The sequence below is a fragment of the Esox lucius genome, chromosome 25, assembly GCF_011004845.1.
Source record: "Esox lucius isolate fEsoLuc1 chromosome 25, fEsoLuc1.pri, whole genome shotgun sequence".
Classification (NCBI taxonomy): Eukaryota; Metazoa; Chordata; class Actinopteri; order Esociformes; family Esocidae; genus Esox; species Esox lucius.
The window spans coordinates 7,128,145-7,146,151 of record NC_047593.1 but is presented as its reverse complement, the minus strand read 5'-3'; the positions used below and the strand labels follow the sequence as shown (position 1 = coordinate 7,146,151).

The 18,007-nt window shown below is 41.6% G+C and overlaps 1 protein-coding gene across 2 annotated transcripts; it reads right to left on the bottom strand.

Annotated features, from left to right (window-relative positions):
- Nucleotides 1–291: 291 nt before the first annotated feature.
- Nucleotides 292–13,435, bottom strand: ankrd49 (ankyrin repeat domain 49). 2 transcript variants are annotated; one of them, XM_010903320.4, is made up of 3 exons: nt 13,367–13,435; nt 8,802–9,074; nt 292–1,495 (listed from the first exon to the last, which is right to left on the bottom strand). In XM_010903320.4, the coding sequence occupies exons 2-3, from the start codon at nt 9,036–9,038 to the stop codon at nt 1,028–1,030; spliced, it is 705 nt and encodes a 234-aa protein (XP_010901622.1). In that variant the 5' UTR covers nt 9,039–9,074; nt 13,367–13,435; the 3' UTR covers nt 292–1,027. The 2 variants fall into 2 exon arrangements, with proteins under 2 accessions (XP_010901622.1, XP_010901624.1); XM_010903322.5 differs by lacking the exon at nt 13,367–13,435 and adding an exon at nt 9,348–11,196.
- Nucleotides 13,436–18,007: the final 4,572 nt, after the last annotated feature.

The following is an 18,007-nucleotide window of genomic DNA, read 5'->3' as shown; positions in this document are numbered from 1 at the left end:
GGTCCCCCGAAGAAGGGACCCTTTCTCCGCTTAATTTAGACAACCATACCTACTCTGAAGCGGGACCTGATATCGACACCCCGAAAAACCCATGCTAGTGCTATATCTTGGGGATCTCAGAAAACAACCAGAACATACTATTTGAAACCTGTGATTAAAGCACGAAACATTTTGAAGTGACTATGCAGGAAATACGCACACAGATGTTAGACAGTCTCATGGACACGGCAGAGGCAAACCAACAATTGGAAATCAAGATATTAAATTGGAAGTCATTAAAGAAAGCTTCAGTACAGACTCCCATTCCTTTTTATTTCACATCAAGCATGGAGGACACAGGGATGACTAATCAAAGAGCTGCGGCCATAGAATTAGACTAAATGATTTCCCACATTACGCTGAAAATAATAAATGACATAAATACACCCCAAAGCTCAGCGACAATAAGCCCTACTCATTAGCCTGAGCGCACACACAAAGCTTCATTTCACTGTAGTCATAATAGTCACCACCTTCTAAAGCCTTGGAACATATAACTGAAATGATGGACATTGTACAAAAATAACCCACATAAAGACTCTGAATAAAGACTTTGTAGTGGTCTAACACAGTGGTTCTGCCCGTCGAGTAAATCAATGGTAATCTTTATTTTATCGTAGCCCCCGACAAGCACACCTGAGTCAACTTGTCAGCGAATCATCAGACCCTCACTGAGTTGAATTGGAGATGTTTCTCTCTGGCCGTAAATCAAATATGTGTTGGGAACTACTGGTATAAACGTTCATATGACATTTCTTCAAACAGTCTTCCATTAAGGTCTCTGCCGATTGGAAGAGGCGTTTTATGAATGTGCAAACATTTTCACTCTGTGCCTTGACATTTTCACTCGGTTTGACCTCTTCCCTTATACATAGTTTTGAACTTTGTGAACTGTCGACTCCTCAACTTGTAAAATCCTAGTAGGAGGTGGAAGTGTCGTGAGTGTCATGCGTGCGTGTGTGTGTGTGTGTTTGCGTGCGTGAGGCGGTCACCGATGAGAAATCACACTGTTACATTCCTCCGTCATTTCAAACAGGAAGTGGTACGGTCCACTACGGCGCGCGATTTCGCCCGCCGTCTCCCCGCTATTGCTCCGCAGCTCTGCCTTGACGTGGCGCTGTGACAGGAGCAACTCCAGCGTATGGGCGGAGCCCGGGCCGGGGTAGGAGGCGGCCAGGTGGAGAGCCGTGAGTCCGCCGTTGGTCTGGGCGTTCAGCTCCGCCCCCCAGCGCAACAGGAGGGAGGCGGCGGCGACCTGGCCCCAGCGGCACGCGCTGTGCAGGGGTGTCCAGCCATCGATGGTGCGGGAGTTAACGCCGGTGCCCGCTGCCAGCAGGGCCGAGGCTGTGGCGGTGTGGCCGCCATAGGCCGCGCGGTGCAGCGGCGTATAACCGTCGTCGTCCTGGCAAAGTGCAAGTGAAGGGTTGAGTGAAAGCAGACGCTTGACTGTCTGCAGCTAAAAGGGGAGAGGGAGACAGAACACTTGTATTATCCATTTTATTACTGCCTTTATCGGCACTCTTTAATAACCAGATATGTCAATTTAGAACATTCCAACTGCCAAAAATTTTTCTCCCTTATTTTACTGAGAACAGATTTTTTCATATAATTGTTTCATTTTCATTAACTGCCGTGCTTGAGGGTTATTTCCCTTGGTTAAAATAATAGATTTTTCAACGTCTGCTTGGATATTTGATCTAGTAACCTGTCGGTTACTGGTTAGATGGTTTTACCACTATAGGCTACCTGCCTTCCCTAATCACTTATTCATACATGCATGAGTTTTCAACGTTGGAGGGGCTTTGTAGCAAAGGCTTTGCAAAAAAAGAGTAATAATCAGAACACAGTCGAGTGCAATTCAAACCAGCATAGCCATTAGCTGGACTCAGGACAGAGGAAATAACTTTGTAAAGCCAAGGGAAATGTTTTAAGTCATTATTCTAAATGTTTCGCCATTGGTACAAACATACATTTGTTGCAGTCTTTCAGGCAAATCCCTGCAATTCCAAACATTTTCCCTAAGGGAATTAAGAGAAAGTTTTGCAATTTCAAAGTTAGTTTGTTTAGGGGATACAAGAATCCTTTTATTATTAATGAAACATTTGATACCAATATCTCATGCGAGCCTCTAGGGCCCATGCTTTGAATCGAACGTGTGATTCAGAGTCAAAAGTCGAGGAGCCGATAAGATTCTCTTTCAGCAGTGGGCTCATTAGGGGACATGCACACTGATAATGTGTCATGCTGTGTGGACGTTAACACATCTTGGACATTAATAAGAAGTTAATGAGGTTCATCTGTTGTTACTAGCAGTGAAGGGGGGAAATAATAGACACTGCACGATTTTTTGGGAAACCGCTGCTGAGCTTTAATAGATTAACCAAGCAGTTATTATCCCCTCAGTGTGCCTCAAATAACACTCAGCTCACGGGGATTATTCAGCTTGTCTAATGCAAAAATCACCCCTCAATCAAGCCACAGACAAAACCTGTTGAATGGGCTGTTAGAGAGTGTGAGAGAAGCAGGGAGATGAAGTATTTTCAAGTGCTTTCTGGCCACGTTTAAAGGGGGGAACCACAGAGGGTTAGGGTTGGGATTCTGCTATTCATTTCTGTAATCTCACCGAAGTTTTGCCGGTTGGATTTACCAGTGACAGAAAAACACAGAGGAAGGTTACAGTTCAGTTCGGGCTTAAGTGGTGATCAGCATTCAAAGCAGAGCGACAGACGCCTGAGAAAACATGCATTCATTATGCTTTCGAAATTCATTACCAGATAAATTATCATAAACAAAACACTATCTCAAACTGAAGATACTGATGACAAATACTTAACATCAGTCACAAAATGCAGACCAACTTCTCAATTTCTAGAGTAACGTCATTAAAAACTGTTCCAAACCCCCATTTGCACTTTCTCTGGGGGACACTTTGAGGAAGTAGAATCAGAGACTGAAAGGTAGGTGTCATATTTGAAGAGTCAAGCTAGCATGTTGACACCAATCTAGTCCTCGATGATGAGCTCCAGGATGTAAAGGTTAATGCCAAAATTGGATTGCAATACATATTTTCAGATCCAAGCCTGTTTGAAATGTAGTCTCCGTGTGGCTGAACAAATAAAACGGGAATCTGTCCCACCATTCATTTGTTCATTGTCAAGGAAATCACTGTTTACATATGACCATGAAACAGACTTGTCTAACAATACATGGTTTTGCTCCACTTCGCTAGTGTTCACTAATGAATACAGTTGTGCTCAAAAGTTTACATACCCTTGGAGAATTGGTAATATACAGCTCCAGAACAAATTAAGAGACAACTGCACCTTTTTCTTTCCTTTCCAAAAAAGTTGAAAAGGAAAGTTTTGGGTGAGGAACAGAAGCGTTAAATTTGCAGTGGTCTCTTAATTTTAACCCTTCAGTTCCTCACTCAAAAACGTCCTTTTCGACTTTATTGGAAAGGAAAGAAAAAGGTGCAGTGGTCTCTTAATTTTTTCCCGGAGCTGTCGCCCACGTGAAACCCGGTCGATCCGGGGTAGCCCACATGTAAGGCTGTGTCATTAACCACTACACCATGGAGCTGTACATTTGCTGGGTGTGTCTATCCTGAACAAATCCTCTTTTGCCACTGGCCGTTTTAGTAGTTAACTAGCCCTTCGTGAATGACATTGATACAGTTAAACTGACTGACGTTTCTCACTAAGTTTACCTCCACCACAAATAGCAGCTATGTATTGCGTTTGCCACTGGCCGTTTTAACTGCATATTAGCCAGTAATATGCTTTACCGGTATTGTTGCGGCGATCTGCTGGGAGGTGTGTCTGAGTGCGTGTGCATGTGACAAAGGCTGCTTCTGCATGCGCGTGACAGAGCGCGGCTCCGCAGTGCACCTCAGCAGGTGAGCGAAATTAAACTAATTAGCAGTGCACGTCAGAAACCTTCAGACAATACAAGCAGAGCAAGTTTGCAATGCAGCTAAGAACAGTGAAAGAAAAGAGAAATCGCTGAAGAATCACAGAATTAAAACTCATGGAAAAAGATCAAAGGGGCTACCGGTAAGCTCACATCTCTTTACTGGACTTTGAAGACTGTACATGTGATTGCTGGCTGCGTGGTAGTTTGTATGGGCAAACGAAATGTGTGGTCTGTTGATACGTTGTTTATTGCACTATTAGCAGATTGAGGCTAAAACATCTCTGTACATGAGTAATTGCCTTTGCAAGTGGCTAAAGTCCTTGTTTTAAGCTGCTTAAGTTGGTAATCATTGTTGAAGATACGTCCTTGATGAATTTTCTGAAAGTTTTCTTGAAGTAATTTTTCTTCATTTAAATACAAAGGGTGAATTGTTAGTTTGTACAAAGATATTTAACCATTTCTGAACCTATTAATATTGTTCTAATTCACAGTTAATGGTTTAGAATGCTTGATTTCATTTAGGTGAAATTATGAATAAAATATGGAAATGCTGTATAGAATGATCAAGGGTAAACAAACAACAACAGGTTACTTTGAAAGGAAATAGGTCTAAAAGTAGAGCTGGCTTTCTGGGTATGCAATGCCAGATTTACACTGTTTACCTGGGATAACAAAATGAAATATCTATGTCTATTTAATATCTATGTGTAAAATATACTTACCCTTTGCTTGATGTTCCGTGTTGTATTGTATTTAATGGGAAAGATTGAGCTTTATTTAATGTGTGTTATTTTTTGTATGTTTAAAGGTTTTTCACCTTTCTTGTTACTGGTCAAATAAATTGAAGAACGAGTGAAATCCTGAGTCTGGTCAATTCCTTCCCTTTTCAAGTGTGGGAAGCCATGAAGTTGTAAATACACTTGACAGGTATCTACTAACTTACTGGAATTGTCATAAGAATTGAGCAATTGCTAGCGAGTCTGCCGAAGCTATTTCATTTCATGGCATAAGAACGTATGTTTTTCTTTCAAGGCAAAACAACCTACTTTTTCTTTCATTCGTGAATTACATTTATACAATAACTATCAATAAAGGTGACGATAAATAACTTTTTCATCAAGTGAGAAGACGAGAGAATCATGGAATCTACCAGAAATACACTCACCTAAAGGATTATTAGGAACACCTGTTCAATTTCTCATTAATGCAATTATCTAATCAACCAATCACATGGCAGTTGATTCAATGCATTTAGGGGTGTGGTCCTGGTCAAGACAATCTCCTGAACTCCAAACTGAATGTCAGAATGGGAAAGAAATGTGATTTAAGTAATTTTGATCATGGGATGGTTGTTGGTGCCAGACGGGCCGGTCTGAGTATTTCATGGGATGGTTGTTGGTGCCAGACTGGCCGGTCTGAGTATTTCACAATCTGCTCAGTTACTGGGATTTTCACACACAACCATTTCTAGGGTTTACAAAGAATGGTGTGAAAAAGGAAAAACATCCTGTATGCAGCAGTCCTGTGGGTGAAAATGCCTTGTTGATGTTAGAGGTCAGAGGAGAATGGGCCGACTGATTCAAGCTGATAGAAGAGCAACTTTGACTGAAATAACCACTTGTTACAACCGAGGTACGCAGCAAAGCATTTGTGAAGCCACAACATGCACAACCTTGAGGCGGATGGGCTACAACAGCAGAAGACCCCACCGGGTACCACTCATCTCCACTACAAATAGGGAAAAGAGGCTACAATTTGCATGAGCTCACCAAAATTGGACAGTTGAAGACTGGAAGAATTTTGCCTGGTCTGATGAGTCTCGATTTCTGTTGAGACATTCAGATGGTAGAGTCAGAATTTGGCGTAAACAGAATGAGAACATGGATCCATCATGCCTTGTTACCACTGTGCAGGCTGGTGGTGGTGGTGTAATGGTGTGGGGGATGTTTTCTTGGCACACTTTAGGCCCCTTAGTGCCAATTGGGCATCGTTTAAATGCCACGGCCTACCTGAGCATTGTTTCTGACCATGTCCATCCCTTTATGACCACCATGTACCCATCTGATGGCTACTTTGAGCAGAATAATGCACCATGTCACAAAGCTCGAATCATTTCAAATGGGTTTCTTGAACATGACAATGAGTTCACTGTACTGAAATGGCCCCCACAGTCACCAGATCTCAACCCAATAGAGCATCTTTGGGATGTGGTGGAACGGGAGCTTCGTGCCCTGGATGTGCATCCCACAAATTTCCATCAACTGCAAGATGCCATCCTAACAAATATGGGCCAACATTTCTAAAGAATGCTTTCAGTACCTTGTTGAATCAATGCCACATAGAATTAAGGCAGTTCTGAAGGCGAAAGGGGGTCAAACACAGTATTAGTATGGTGTTCCTAATAATCCTTTAGGTGAGTGTAATTTATAAATGTCGTTGCTCTCAATAGATTCGAACTTAGGTCTTTGTTGTGGAAATTCTTCCAAAGAATAATTCCAAGGAATCATTCATAATGCGTACTTCGCTTCGCCTGCGAGGAGATACGAACTCGGCACCTACAGTTCACAACTCCGCGTCTCTAACCACTACAATATTAAACAAGGGGTAGTCAGTCAGTCAGTCACTCAGTAAGAGACATTCGCCCTTCTTAGCTGGCTCCGCTTACGCGTTCCGGCAAAAATGAACTGAACCCTGTTCAAAAGTCTGCATACCCTTAGTTATTAATACTGTGTATTGCCCCCTTTAGAATCAATGACAGTGTGCAGTCTTATGTAATATCAAATTTCTATCAAATTTATTTATAAAGCCCTTTTTACAACAGCAGTTGTCACAAAGTGCTTTACAGAGACACCCGGCCTTAAACCCCAAGGAGCAAACAACAGTAGTGTTGAATTTCAGTGGCTAGGAAAAACTCCCTATGAAGGTCGAATTTTAGGAAGAAACCTAGGCTCACAGGAGTGATAGTTGTCTATGAAGCCCCAAATTCTTGCAGGTCATTTGTCTTGGCAAAATGCCTCTAGGTCATGCACAGTCTTTGGTCGTCTTGTACAAGAAAATGTACAAGTATTAAGTATAGTGTACAGTTGCGTACCCTTGGAGAATTGGTAATATATGTACCATTTTTAAAGAAAACATGAGTGAGCAGGCAAAACACATGTCTTTTATTATGGGATTCACATTCAACTGTAGGTTTTAACAGAATGGTATAATCATAAAACAAAAATAGCAACAAAGAAAAAAATGAAATTACCCCTGTTCAAAAGTCTGCATACCCTTAGTTCTTAATACTGTGTATTGCCACCTTTAGCATCATGACAGCGTGCAGTCTTTTGTAACAGTTTTCTATGAGGCCCCGAATTCTTGCAGGTGGTATCGCTGCCCTTTCGTCTTGGCAGAATTCCTCCAGGTCAAGCAAAGTCTTTGGTCGTCTTGCATAAACCACACATTTGAGATCTCCCCAGATTAGCTCAATGATTTAGGTCAGGAGACTGTGATGGCCACTCCAGGACCTTCACCTTTTTCTGCTGTAACCACTCGAGGGTCAACTTGGCTTTGTGCTTAGCGTCATTGTCGTGCGGTAAAGTCCAAGAGCGTCCCATGCGCAGAATTCATGCAGATGAATGCAAATTGTCTGCCAGTATTTTCTGATAACATGCTGCATTCATCTTGCTGCATACATTTTCACAAGATTCCCTGTGCCTTTAGAGCTCACACACCCCCAAAACATCAGTGAGCCACCACCATGCTTCACAGTGGGGATGGTTTTCTGTTCACTATAAGCCATGTTGACCCCTCTCCAAACATAGCGCTTTTGGTTGTGAGTGTGACCATAACGCTCAATTTTGGTCTTGTCACTCCAAATTAGTGTGCTGATGCTGTCAGGCATGTCAAGATGTTGTCGGGCATATTGTAACCAGGCTTTTTGTGGCATTGGCACAGTAAAGGCTTCTTTCTGACAACTGGACCGTGCTGCTCATTTTTGTTCAAGTATCGTCATATTGTGCTGCTTGAAAGAACCACACTGTCTTTTTCCAGAGCAGCCTGTATTTCTCCTGAGATTACCTGTGGGTTTTTCTTTGTATCCCAAACAATTCTTCTGGCGGTTTTGGCTGAAATCTTTCTTGGTCTACCTGACCTTGGTTTGGTATGAAGAGATCTCCAATTTTCTACTTCTTAATAAGTGACTGAACAGTACTGCCTGGCATTTCCAAGGCCTTAGATATGTTTTTATGTCCTTCTCCATTCTTAATAAGTTCCATTACCTTGTAATGAAGGTCTTTTGACAGTTCTTTTCTGCTCCCCATGGCTCAGTATCTAGCCTGCTGAGTGCATCCACATGAGAGCTAACAAAATCATTGACAATTTATAAACAGACACTAATTGCAATTGAAAAAGCCACAGGTGTGTAAAATTCACCTTTAATTGTCATTTTCACCTGTGTGTCTCTGTAACAAGGCCAAACATTCAAGGGTTTGTAAACTTTTGATCAGGGCCATTTGGGGGATTTCTGTTACGATTATGATTTTAAAAGGAGCCAACCAACTATGTGATAATAGTTGGCTTCATATGATCACTATTCTTAAATAAAATACTTTTTTTTTTTGCATGATCAGTCATATTTTCAAAATCAATGCCAAAATATCACAATTTCTGCCAGGGGATGCAAACTTATGAGCACAACTGTACATCCCTATCCTGCAATAAGCAGCAGACTGGGTAAAAAGTTTTTGTTGCAAACTGTCTGAATGTGTGTGTGTGTGTGTGTGTGTGTGTGTGTGTGTGTGTGTGTGTGTGTGTGTGTGTGTGTGTGTGTGTGTGTGTGTGTGTGTGTGTGTGTGAGACACACTCACCCTATCATTCTCTGCCGCCCACAGCATCAACTCCTCCGGTTTGTCTGTCAGCTTCTCTTCCTTCTGCTGATACCACTCCTCAGTCCGTTCCCCCTCCACCACCTCCTCTTCGTCATCATCATCTTCCTCCTGCTCTCCTTCATCTCCAGGCCAGAGGCTGCGGGCTCCGCGGGGAATCAGGTGACCGTGGGTCTTCAGCAGTTCCAGTTGGTTGAAGCCCTCCGGAAACTCTGCCATTGTGACCTAGCTCCCCAAGCACAATCCGCTGAGACTCTGCCGACAGAGAAGGGCAATATAAGGTAGTCAATGATTTCACCGGTTTTATACCAAGAAATCAAGGTGACGCCTAATTCTCTTTTACAGTTGTGCCCTGTATTAAAGCAATAATAAAAACCGATACACACACATGAAAAACACACACTGAGAAAAGCAATCACAGTGAAAAGGTAAATATTTGAATTGCCTTATTGGCAGCAGATCATCTAGCATAAGGTTACTCCGGAAGATTCCGTGAGTGAGTGACACAGTAGTCAAAAGTTGCTCTACCTCTGAATTCTCCAACACTGAATTCACCCACGGTATCTCTAGGACTAGCCAGGTTAGGGAGTCCCAGCCAACCAAAGGATATCCAGTAAGAAGACAATGACGTGTGTGCACTGATAATAAAAATTGCAGCATTATAAACTGCTTGGTTTCAACACTGAGTGTTGATGAATGCATGCATAGCATGTCAGTATAATCAAGCAATAACATTAAAATGGCCTGTACAATTTAGTTTCTACACTAATATGACACACGTGATTTGTTCCCTACAAGTTCTACCATCAACTCGATAGAGACTAGATTTAAAATGAAACTTGGTATGGCATAATTACTGAGGGAGAGAGAAAACACAGACGCCATAACCATTAACAACTTAATGGCGGTAGGAGAGAGGAAGAAACACCACCAGATGAAACATCGACAATCATTGATTAAATAAGACTACTGTCTGAAAGAGCAAACAGCTAGGAGGGAAGGGGAGAGAAATGCATGCTTATTCAATTAACCTAATTAATCCCCCTTTGATGTTAGGTTTAATGGTAGTCATGGGTGAAATCGAGCAACTGTCTACCCAAAGGTCAATTAAGCGTAAGCTTAATTTCACCAGTGTGCATTGAAAAGAGTTAGAATTTTGGCCATTACATTGGTGATTTAATGCATGGCTTTCAACCATCTGTAAACAGTCCAGGACTATGACTGATGGTATAGCGCCTCAAGGTTTTCTAAAAGCTAGCTTAAGCCTGCTTCACATTCCAGCGCAGGCGTTATCTGTACTGCAATGCTGAATACCGCTTTTCTGCCACCACATTAGCATCCTTGCTCCCACGAGTGCATGTCACATCAATCCAAACATTCAAAAATGTTTACAGAAACCAGCCAAAAGTAGTGTTCTCCTTCAAATTCAGCAGGCTGCCGTGTCAAACAGGCTATTAGAGGTGCTGTCTTTCTTTTATCACTTATCATTAATGCTGTTGTGAAGTGCTTCAGGTGCTTACCAATGCAATGGCACCCTTTTCCCACTCCTATCGTATACAAACGTTTTACTGTGGATTCTGAGGTGCAGTGAATTACTCTTTAAGACTGAAGGGATCTTAAAGGGACCAAATGTGATCAAACTTCACTTTTAATCACTATTTGTTAACATTTGTTAAGTCTTCCCAAAATCTCACACTGACACTGTGTCAGGATGGTAAAAATTATTTGCGCTCATATGCTAAATAGCTTACCAGCGATATACTGCAGAGAATATGACCATAGGTGGGAAAGAAAATCATATTGGCAGTGTTGCCAGATGGGTAGGTTTCGCCCATAGTTGGGCTCTTTTTATTGTGCTTGGGGGGGGGGGTCGATAACCCGGTGAAAAGACGATTAGATTAGGGTATGTAGGCTACTGTCCCGAACAACATTTCACTCACGTCTGCCACCCTTCCTGACACCTTGGACCCCTTTCAATTTGCATACCGTCCCAGTAGATCTATGAATGCCATCGCCCTGACGACACACCACCCTATCCCACCTGGAAAAAGGCAACACATGCCTGAGGATGCTGTTGGTGGACTACAGCACTGCATTCAACACTATTGTGCCCACTAAGCTTATTCCTAAGCACAGGACCCTGGGACTCAACACCTCCCTTTGTAATTGGATCCTTGACTTCCTGATGAGCAGGCCCCAGGTGGTGAAAATATGCTAGTTAAAATGTTTATGTTTATTACTGCCATACTTGCCATATCTATATATTCAATACTACTACCAACATTGCTGCTAGTTTACAATACTCTTTTTGAACTGCTGTTTCATTGTGTAGGAATTTCACAATTTCATTGTGTAGGATGACGCTGGGTTGTTCAGTGCATTTGAACAGATCAAACTCCATTCCATATTGTAGATTCTTCAAAGCAGCCACCCTTTGACATGATGACAGCTTTGCACACTCTTTGTACTCTCACAACCAGCTTCATGATGTAGTAACCTAAAATGCATTTCAATGAACAGGTGTGCGATGTAAACATTGGAAAAATGTCTTTCCTTCTTTATGTGTTTGAGGCTATCAGTTGTGTTGTGACAAAGTAAGGTTGGTAAGCAGAAGACCATCAAGCACTTTGATGAAACTGGCTCTGTTGAGGACCGCCACAGGAAAGGCAGACCCTGAGTTAACTCTGATGCCGAGGATGAGTTTCCAGTCTCAGAAATTGGCAATTAACTGTACCACAGATTTCAAATAACATACATCAACATCAACTGTTCAGAGGACACCGCATGAAATCAGGCCCCCTTGGTCAGCTTGCTGCATAGAAACCAATACTGAAGGACACCAATAAGGAGACACTTGCTTGGGCCGAGAAACCAATAGACCTGTAGAAATGTGTCCTTCGGTCTGATGGGTCCAAATTTGACATTTTTGGCTCCAACAAGAATGTCTCTGGGGACACAGATGGGGTGAACAGATAATCTTAGCATGTGTGGTTCCCACACATAAAGCATGGAGGAGGAGGAGGAGGAGGAGGAGGTGTGATGGATCTTTGTTGGTGACACTGGTCTGTAAATATATTCAGAATTCAAGGCACACTCAACCAGCATTCCTACCACAGCATTCTGCAGCGACACACCGTCCCATCTAGTTTGCGCTTACTGAGACTATCGTTTGTTTTTCCGGCGACCTACAGTCTGTGTAAGGGTTTATTTCACCAAGAAAGAGAGTGATGGAGCGCAGCATCACATCATCTGGCCTCCACAATCCCCCGACCAGAACCCAGTTGAAATTTGGGATGAGGTGGACCGCAGAGTGAAGGAAAAGCAGCCAAGTGTCCAGCATATGTGGCAACTCGTTCATTACTGTACACTGAGTTACGACATGATTCCATGTGTTGTTTCATAGTTTTGCTGTCGTAACTAATATTCTACATTGTGGAAAAGAGTTAGAATACAGAAATATCCTTGCATGAATAGGTGAGTCCAAACTTATGAATGGTACTGTACTCCAACTCATTCTCATCCAAAGCGGGGATGTATGGGGTCCAAGCAAGTTATGGTAGGATTATGTTACAGAGCATCATTTTTTTTTCTGTTTAGGGAGCGAAAGCATGTTTGATGTTTTTAAAGCTACAGTTAGGGGACAGTTAAGAGAGTGTTGTCAGCATAAACGTGGATGATGGAGATACTGACAGCAAGTGTAACATCATTAATATAAACAGAGAATAGGGTTAGTCCTGGAATGTTTTAGGAAGTTGAACTAGACATTTTCTTGATCAAACCACAAAGAAGAATATTTATTTTAAAACATGTCGATTGCAGTTAAATGAGTGAAAGCACCTATTGACCATGTCATTTGATTTTAAGTAAAAACTTTAATAGTGAAAGAGTTGCTCCGATTATATGAACATTTTAACATCCTCTGAACCCCAAGCTCCTTCCATGCCTGCCCACGTCAGGTTTGGGCGCACGTGAGCTCAACAGAGCTTAATAACGCGCATAGGGACAAATGTGTCCTTAGTTATCCTGCTACTGGAAAAAATATGGAATATAAACTCGATCTGTTTGTATGTACAGTACTGATTTTATTAAGACAGTTACATGTATTAATGAGGCAGGAGGCCTGGAATAATAACAACGGGGTCTTTCTGTAGTCTAGTATTTACTGACTAATAGGACTGCCATTATTTGTAGAAACATGGACTGCATTGCACTCTCTCATCATCTTATAGTAAAGTTATGTATCACGCTCGTCCGATATTGAGTTATGTGCAAGAGAATGTTTGAAGAAATAAAAGGTAAGTTAGTAGAAGAGTGAGAGATAGCTAGAAACACCTAGCCTAAAGATAAACACTACATGTATAGTAGAATTCGAAAAGAATGCTAGCTATACAATATAGTATTAAAACACAGCTTGCCGTTTTAACGCAACAACATTAAGTGCCTTGTATGGACAGTACAATTTTGTAAATAATAACACATTTCTGTCGCCATATAGCTAAATATTTAAACATATATATTCCATAATATACAATAAATTCTTGACTTACCTAGACAGTAGCTCTCATGACAACAATCCATAAACCGACAGCGCTTTTTCCCTGTTCCGGTTTACTCTGTGATATGTAGTTCTTATTTGTTTCTACTAGCGATGAAAAGAAGAGCGATTTTTAACAAATACAACTACATTTCCCGTATCCACTAAATACCATGTCACATGTCCGCTGGAACGGTGGTTATGTTTCAGGCCGTCTAGATCTTGTAGTCGCGCAACATAATCAATTTCCTTAACAGCTACAATCGAAAGAAGCATTTAATACGTTTTGATTGTTTGACCGTGACATAAAAAATAACGACTAGTCGTGTTTAAGCTACACAAGGTAGTATCTGGTAATTGTTATTACAAATAAGGCTAGGCCCACGGATATCGTCTAGTCTATTAAATAGAGATTTTTACAAATAAAACATTTAGTGCCCATTGGTAGGACCTGTGCAAGTAAGAAATGTAATATACTTCCGCACCTGCACTAGCCCAACGTTTGCCTCGTTAAATCTTGTTCTTTCTCACAAATTAAATACCTTGACTGTATTGTCTTATGACAGCGCAAAGTGAGTGATCAAGCGGCATTCATACGTTAGTTTTCTTTTAATGAACTTTTTTCGAGTAGTATTTGATGTTAACCTACCAAATGAAGGCTGACACCTAGCTTAATTCAATAAAATGTTTCCCTTGTTTTTCTATCTATAACCTATATCACCTAATTTCTCTATTTGTAGCCTATATCACCTTGTTTCTCTATTTGAAGCCTATATCACCTTGTTCCTCTGTAACTTAACTTGTTTCTCTATTTGTAACCTCTATCACCTTATTTGTTTATCTGCTTCTTTCATTAGAATTTCCACAACACCATTCAAATCCTGAAATCGGTCAGTCGCCTCCATAATGATGCCTTCCTTGATTTTTTTCTCCACTTTGGTATTGCCATTAACCACATTAGCAGTGAAGACCAGAAAGTCAATTTTCTACACTAGCGTAATATCCAGGTCCTGCTTGTGGGAATCAACCCTCGGCAAAGGACTTTCCACAGCCTTGCACACTTCACAACCACCCATCTCCACCCTTTTAACTGCTGCTGCTAATGAAATTCTCTGCTCTTGTGAATGGAGGTTGGTAGCCAACGTTGACAGTGTATTTCCACCATCAAATGGACAGGGACAGGGAAGGTCTTAAACCCTCTCCAAAATTAAACGCTACATGCCCCGATGATTTTCTCAATAGCTCGGGTAAACTTGGTTCTTGCGCACCCTTATTATTTAACTCCAGTAGAACCCACCCCCCCCCCCCCCTTTTCCATCCCGTATCTCTGGCACTGAGTCACAATACCTTCCTTGTAATTCATGTTTTCCTCTCTTCTCTCCTGCCTTGAGGAGAATATTGCCCCCCACCTTTGCCTTGACCTCAGACAGGTGTCGCACCTGCCCCAGCCTGTCCCATGACTTCTGTCTCCATTTTTTCACCACGGATCTCATCCATCCCTTGGCTTCTACTTTACCGGTTTTTAACAATAAGCCAACAGTATTATGTGTTACAGCCTGCTCGCAGAGAACATATGCCTCCTTCTTACATTCCACTCCCAAATGGGCTGGTACCCAGAGGAACATCACAAATATCTCCGTCTGTCTAACCCTAAATAGGCACTGCAAGAACTTGAATCTCTTCAGTGCTGCCAAGGAGCCAGAGCATATGACCACCTGTCAGTCCTTACCTTTCCACCCACTCCGCAGCCAAGAGAATGGCCAGCAATTCCATCTTATACACAAAAGCATTGAACTGTGTCCTTAAATGGACTGTAATCTCTAAATCAATTCTTAGTAATGTTCATACGATCTTAAGCACCCACTAAGAGGACAATTACGGCCGGTAACTAACACAAACTACTTATATGTACCATCAGGCTCAAGTGACTAGTGGATCCTGTTTCCGGGATAATTTGATGGAAAGTGCTACAGGTTCAGTTGAATGGCTGAACTTGATGGAAATCTGTATAAATCCCTGGAGAGAAATTGTTCCTGCACAAATGCTTGCCATGTCTCTGTTCAAACATAACCCATGAGTTAAATATCAAAATTAATTTGCAGTATGATGCATGATAATACACTGATTACAATGAGCAAAATGTTTTAATTGGTGAGCAAGACTCAGTGATGTGAAATGTTCAGAATATTACAGCTAGTGATGTAATTTTCGGCTGTTTTATTCTATTCTATTGTACATTACAATAATGAATTAGGTCTCCATGGTTTGCATTGAAACTTCTTCCCCTAAAGACAGATCAACCAACTGATACCTTTTACAAACATGATCATCTTCAGATTAATGGTTACTATGACTACGCCCTAAAGTTAACTGTGCTGTAGCCATGACAGCGTAATTTAGGAGGTGATGCTGGACATATCTTTGAAGTTTGTATTGGGAAGACGTGCTTATTGCATTGTTTACAAGTTTATACGATTGTGATCAGTATTGAAATATTTGAAATATTTTACGTATTTACAAGCTTTTATTTTGAAACTTCCGCAATCTTCTAGCCTTGAGTAGACTATGGAGATGCCTTGCACTTGTTTGCTTCTTTGGCAAAATAAGGAATTTTTTACCATGGGTCACTGAGGTTTATTACAAACTTCAAACCATCACAGTACCCACGCACGCCAAATTGGATTAAAAGCATTCCAGTACATCCACCTGGATTGAACTGCCGAAGGGCATGAAATTGCAGGAGTCTCCTAAATCAGGTTAAGGATACATTGACAACTACCGTTTGGAGAACAAGTATTTGATACACTGCCGATTTTGCAGGTTTTCCCACTTACAAAGCATGTAGAAGTCTGTAATTTTTATCATAGGTACTCTTCAACTGTGAGTGACGGAATCTAAAACAAAAATCCAAAAAATCACATTGTATGATATTCATGTAATTTATTAGCATTTTATTGCATGACATAAGTATTTGATACATCAGAAAAGCAGAACTTAATATTTGGTACAGAAACCTTTGTTTGCAATTACAGAGATCATACGTTTCCTGTAGTTCTTGACCAGGTTTGCACACACTACTGCAGCAGGGATTTGGACCCACTCCTCCATACAGACCTTCTCCAGATCCTTCAGGTTTCGGGGCTGTCGCTGGGCAATATGGACTTTCAGCTCCCTCCAAAGATTTTCTATTGGGGTCAGGTCTGGAGACTGGCTAGGCCACTCCAGGACCTTGAGATGCTTCTTACGGAGCCACGTTGCCCTGGCTGTGTGTTTCAGGTCGTTGTCATGTTGGAAGACCCAGCCACAACCCATCTTCAATGATCTTACTGAGGGAAGATCTCGCGATACATGGCCCCATCCATCCTCCCCACAATATGGTGCATTCGTCCTGTCCCCTTTGCAGAAAAGCATCCCCAACTAATTATGTTTCCACCTCCATGCTTCACGGTTGGGATGGTGTTCTTGGGGTTGTACTCATCCTTCTTCTTCCTCCAAACACGGCGAGTGGAGTTTAGACCAAAAAGCTCTATTTTTGTCTTATCAGACCACATGACCTTCTCCCATTCCTCCTCTGGATCATCCAGATGGCCATTGGCAAACTTCATATGGGCCTGGACATGCACTGGCTTGAGCAGGGGGACCTTGTGTGTGCTGCAGGATTTTAATCCATGACAGCGTATTGTGTTACTAATGGTTTTCTTTGAGACTGTGGTCCCAGATCTCTTCAGGACATTGACCAACCAGGTCTTGCCGTGTAGTTCTGGGCTGATCCCTCACTTTCCTCATAATCATTGATGCCCCACGAGGTGAAATCTTGCATGGAGCCCCAGACCGAGGGAGATTGACCATCATCTTGAACTTCTTCCATTTTCTAATAATTGCGGCAAAAGTTGTTGCCTTCTCACCAAGCTGCTTGCCTATTGTCCTGTAGTCTATCCCAGCCTTGTGCAGGTCTACAATTATATCCCTGATGTCCTTACACAGCTCTCTGGTCTTGGCCATTGTGGAGAGGTTGGAGTCTGTTTGATTGAGTGTGTGGACAGGTGTCTTTTATACAGGTAACGAGTTCAAACAGGTGCAGTTAATACAGGTAATGAGTGGAGAACAGGAGGGCTTCTTGAAGAAAACCTGACAGGTCTGTGAGAGCCGGAATTCTTAATGGTTGGTAGGTGATCAAATACTTATATCATGCAATACAATTCTAATTAATTATTTAAAAATCATACAATGTGATTTTATGGATTGTTTGTTTAAGATTTCATCTCTCACAGTTGAAGTGTATCTATGATAACAATTACAGACCTCTACATGCTTTGTAAGTAGGAAAACCTGCAAATTCGGCACTGTATCAAATACTTGTTCTCCCCACTGTATGAGGGCCAATGATGTGAGGGGCTGTCACTATTTTGACCTGTACTTATACCACACCTCATCAAATTAATAATTTGCTTTTTGATGTGTGAATTAATCTTTAAACCAAAGTGCTTTGTGTTTTATATTTGAATTTGTTTTGAAACCATGCATGCTGCTATTCTGGCTATTTTATGTTTCTTAGACAATGAGTCTAAAAAAAAAAGTGTAATAGTGTCCTTAGCTTTTTGTGTAGATGTTATACATTATAATAATACAATATAATGATTCACGTCCCTGGCCA

Bases quoted from the DNA above. Each gene is read 5' to 3' on its own strand.
- ankrd49 (XM_010903320.4), bottom strand. From the start codon at position 9,038: ATGGCAGAGTTTCCGGAGGGCTTCAACCAACTGGAACTGCTGAAGACC. The intron at 1,496-8,801 runs GTGAGTGTGTCT...CTCCCCTTTTAG, and splicing joins GGGCGGCAGAGAATGATAGG to CTGCAGACAGTCAAGCGTCT.